General features: G+C 32.1%; 1 protein-coding gene across 1 annotated transcript in view; it reads right to left on the minus strand.

Annotated features, from left to right (window-relative positions):
* The window catches only part of KIAA1377 (KIAA1377 ortholog), a gene marked incomplete at its 3' end in the record, with an annotated part of 6,741 nt that extends 3,041 nt beyond the window's left edge, over window positions 1–3,700 (minus strand). The window contains exon 1 of the mRNA XM_008592602.1: window positions 3,502–3,700. Within this exon, the coding sequence (XP_008590824.1) occupies window positions 3,502–3,617 (116 nt within the window). The remainder of the gene's footprint in view (window positions 1–3,501) is intronic.
* Between the last annotated feature and the right edge of the window lie 1,465 nt (window positions 3,701–5,165).

The following is a 5,165-nucleotide window of genomic DNA, read 5'->3' on the forward strand; positions in this document are numbered from 1 at the left end:
TTTTTCTTATTTTTAATATAGAAGTTTACAAGTATAAATTTTCCTCTGAGCACTGCATGAGCCCTGCATCCTATAAATTTTGATATATTGCACTTTGATCTTTATCTCAAAGTACTCTCTAATTTCCCTGATATTTCTTTTTTCCCATTGTTTACTTAGGAGACTGTTGTTTTATTTCTACATGTTTGTGAATTTTCTAAAATTCCTTGTGTAATTGTGGTCAGAGAGCAATTTTTCTATGATCTTAGTCTTTTAAAATGTATTAAGATTTCTTTTGTGGCCAAATAGACACACACACGCACACACACACACATCTCAATATAAAATTAGATGTAGGGGCCATGACGGTGAGGGGTCTTGCAACTTCAACCTCATTAGCTTCATGGTAAATCTACCTCTGCTGGAGCTCTTCCCATACAGTCCATAGAGAATTTCCCCAGTATTTTTTCTTTTCTTTCTTTCTTTTTTTTTGGTGGTTGGCTGGTACAGGGATCAAACCGTGGATGTTGGTGTTATCAGTACCATGCTCTAACCAATTGAGCTAACTGGCCAGCCCTCCCATTACTTTTCATAATGGTTGCCTACTATTCCATTGTGTGGATGTGTATGTCATCTGCTTTTGCTATAATGCCTGACTTTTTTGCGTCTAGACCCTTGGTTAGTCAGCACTCTCTTCTGGGACAAACAATGCCCAGGAGTGGTGACTACTTCTCTGAAGGCATTTAGCACAACCAATCATATTCTTTGTCTTAAAACTACTTTCTGTTTTGCCTTCTTATATATTATTTTCTTTGTTTGCTTTTGTTTTCCCTCCTGTCTTCTTAATAACTACCTCTCAAAATTCATTTTTAGTCCTTGCTCTACCTACAGTAAATGCTTAAAGGTATAGTAAGTGCCTTAATATTCTATCTTAGATCCTATCCTCAATCTGTGGTCTATATCCTGTTGTTTATTTAGTTTATCATGGTTTCATTTATCAACTATATTCATTAGTGACTCAAATATGCATTTCTATTTTGTATCTTTCTCTTGACTTTCAGACCTATATTTTTAGTTGCTGATTTGATTTCCTCATTAAGATGAGCCATGAAGGACTAGCCACTTGGTTCAGCTGGTTAGAGTTCAGCCTTGTAACACCAAGGTCAAGGGTTCAGATCCCTATACCGGCCAGCCATCAAAAAAAGAAACAAACAAAAAAGATGAGCCATGGGTAGCTCAAAATCAATGCATTTAAATCTTAATTAATGATTTTTCATACTTCTAACCTGATTCTCCTCCTTTATTTGTAAACTTGATTGATATTACCATCACCTACCAAAACAATTAATTCATTAAAAAAGTATTTATTGAGTGCTTCACACATGTGAGGCTCTCTACTAAGTTCCAGAAGTACTGTTCTTCCCTTAGCCTTTCTTCTACTACTCTCAATCAATTAGTACCTGAATCCTATTGATTATATCTCCTGAATATATTACCTCTTTTCTCTATATCCAGTGCACTGCTTTAATTTAGGAGCTTAACACCTCTTACTTATTATTTAAATAGTCCCCTGCTAGTCTATCTACTTTAGTCTCACTTCAATCCATATTCCATGTTATAACTGTAATTATCTTCCTAAAAAACAAACCTAATTATAGCAGAGACCCCTAGATTCCCACCTAATATCCATTTTCCCTTTCTTCTTTGGTAACAGACCCTATAAAGTTAGAGATGGCAATATAACCACATTTTAAAAAACTGTATTTTTCAGCTTCCCTTGCAAATGGAGTTGCCAATAGATAAAAACACATAGATGGGGGCTTCTAGGAAAACAATTTAAAGGGAGCTCAGAGGTATACCCTTTTATCTTTTACTCTTCCTTCTTCTTGCCTAGAACACTGACATGATGGCTAGAGTTCTAATAGGTACCATGTGACCATGAAAGTGAAGATATAAACCATATACTGAAGATGGTTGTGCTGAGAGACAGAAGGAGTGTTATTCCCCACTGACATTGCATAACCATGCATACCAGCTCTTAACTGNAAAAAACCAGTTAACATTTATTTAGTGGGGATCGGGAGAAATGTTTATTAATACAAATTATTTACTTTTTTCTTTATGTTATTTAAAAGTGATTTCTTACATCCATTTATTTATCAGCACTGCACTCTACCAAGTGAGCCACGGGCTGGCCTTTATCCATTTATTTATATATGCTTCTCTGACCATGAACATTTTGGAGGCATATTAGAAACTAGTGTTTTGATAGTATAATGAAGTATTGTCAGTAAACAGTACTTTGTCATGCATTATTCAATTTCATGCATTATTCAGTATCAGTGGGCTGCAACTGCCAGCTTAGGCAACTGTCATCTTTGTGTGTCACAGTTAATAGTGAATGTGTAATTGCACAAAATAATTTGTATTTACTACATTTTTTAAAACAGAGATATCTGTTCTAGGGAATTTTTGCACTATTGTATTTTTCATCTAAAGCATTGTCTACTTCACTAGTAATGAGAACAATTTACATTTACCTAGTTAGGTAAGGAGGGAACTTTAGTCAGCTTGTATGTACTACTGATTTATTTTGGTGATGTTTCAGTAATCCTTGTAGATTTTCTTCCCGGGCAAATAAATTGATGGTCTATCATTTAATATGGCTGACATGGAGCTAACTATGGATAGAACTGTATAACTGAGAGTTGATTTGAGAAATCCATGGCTGCCTAGATGCTCAAGGGAATTGTTAAATAATGATTATGTAAATCCTCTAATTCAAATGGGATTTGCAACATATGCCCAATGACGTAGTGAATAAACACTAGAGATTTTCTGCTATTCACATGCTGTAAAAATATGGACTAACTGGTAAAAACAACAATAAAAAATGTCATAACCACTCTGTCTCAAAAAAAATCCTGATAACTAAAAAGCATCCTGAAAAATGGTACGCAGTAATTGCAAAATTTGCGTTTCTTACTTTTAGTTTCCAGTTTATGTTTATGTTAGAAAGCTCTTTTTGGGGCAGTAGTTTATAAAATTCTTCTTTTTATCACATTTCCACCATTATTCTTATTTCCCCCCATTTTTCTGATTGAATGAATGAGGGTGGCACATAGAAAAATCAAAGAGAAGTGAATAATAAATCAAAACCAAATTACATTCTATTAGATACTAAACACTAATTGGTAATCTTTTAATTAATAATGATCTGAAAAACAAAGAAGATAACACATTTTATAGTAATTTTAAGAAGTGTATATGACACTGTAATAAGCTATTCTATGACAGGAAAAGGCTGCTAGGGTCAGTCAGTGAACTAGACAACACACCATCATTCTTGTGCTTTAGGCAGAAAAACAATAATAAAATTTATAAAAGCCACACAAATCCCAATCAGTGTTTTCTAGATAAAGTACTGTCATGACTTAGGTTCATAAAGTGCTACAAAGTAGAGAAACTATTAATTTATATTGACTTTGAATTTACACTTCTGAATAAAATACAATTACTTACTTTTTTCTCCGGTTTGACTCCACAAAATATTTACGTGCTCGATTTCGACATATTTTTTGTTGCTGCAGTAATATTTGGCGTTCTTCTTCTAAATTTTTCTCTAGATGGATTTTCATATCTCTAATAGAATTAAGTTAATGACAATGGTTTATGTCTTTAGAGGATGAGTGTCAGTGTCATCTGATAAATATAATTACAGCCTCACACTAATGATGTAATGATGTTTTTCTGGAACAATTAGTATATGTACACATTAGTGTTAGTATATAACTAGTAGATGTTTACATAAAAAAGAATCTGACTTGGTATTAGAACTTATNTTCTCCGGTTTGACTCCACAAAATATTTACGTGCTCGATTTCGACATATTTTTTGTTGCTGCAGTAATATTTGGCGTTCTTCTTCTAAATTTTTCTCTAGATGGATTTTCATATCTCTAATAGAATTAAGTTAATGACAATGGTTTATGTCTTTAGAGGATGAGTGTCAGTGTCATCTGATAAATATAATTACAGCCTCACACTAATGATGTAATGATGTTTTTCTGGAACAATTAGTATATGTACACATTAGTGTTAGTATATAACTAGTAGATGTTTACATAAAAAAGAATCTGACTTGGTATTAGAACTTATGATATATCTCACTTTCCTTGAAGAAAAAAAGTCTTTAAAAATCATGAGTTCAGGTGAGGAGACATTACACTGATATTCGAGTACTTAAAAGTTGTTTTCTTAGGTATGTATATAAGAAAATGAAAGAAGATTATATTTTACTAATAGAAAGTAGATAAATCAAACATTTCAATAGACCCTTTAATCTATAGTATGAAAGTCATATTCAAATATCAAAAAATAAAATAGCAATATAGCTGGGATGTCTGGGAATATAATTTAGTTATTTACTTAGTGATTTACTTACAGCTTTCCAAAAAAACAAAAACAAAACCAAAACCAACTTGGAAAACCATGCATAGTCATCTGTTTATCCAGAAGTTTGCCACAGAAGAAAAGGACCAATTTGGTTACCCTAACTATGAATTCATTTGAAATTTATTATATAAAATTGAACTTTCTTTAAGTAATTTGTATTGATAAGGTTTTGATATGGTTAATTGATTTTTCCAATTTAGTTGTGTTTTAATTGTCATTATTGAATCTCTATCAAATTTGTCACAGTACTTTTCTAATAATTTTGAATTAAAAAAAATGTTCACTCAATTACCACTTTAATCACTATTCAGTAACTCATTCAGATAAAGACATATATGAGATTGCACTGAAGTTATAGATTGTAGGGTATGTCTACTTGTCTTTTTTTTTTTAGAATGAAGAACTTGTTTAAAAACTTTTTTCCCAAAAATAGAGATTTGAAATTCTCTTTAAGAGACCCATTTATTTTTTAAATTTTTTGACAGTTTTTCTATTGGAAGATAATTGATTATATATATTTGTGGGGTATGGAATCAAATATCAATACATGCGTACAATATGTGGTGATCAAATCAGGAAAATTAGTATACTCATGTTTACAAAATGTAATCAATCTTTGCGACCCTTGACTAATTTCTTGTCAACCCCCCACTCCTCCCCCTTTCCTACCTCTAATAACTGCAGTTCTGTTCTCCTTTTCAAAAAAACTTTATTGTATTATTATGATTGCTT

Source organism: Galeopterus variegatus, unplaced genomic scaffold (assembly GCF_000696425.1).
Source record: "Galeopterus variegatus unplaced genomic scaffold, G_variegatus-3.0.2 Scaffold8088, whole genome shotgun sequence".
NCBI classification, from domain to species: Eukaryota; Metazoa; Chordata; class Mammalia; order Dermoptera; family Cynocephalidae; genus Galeopterus; species Galeopterus variegatus.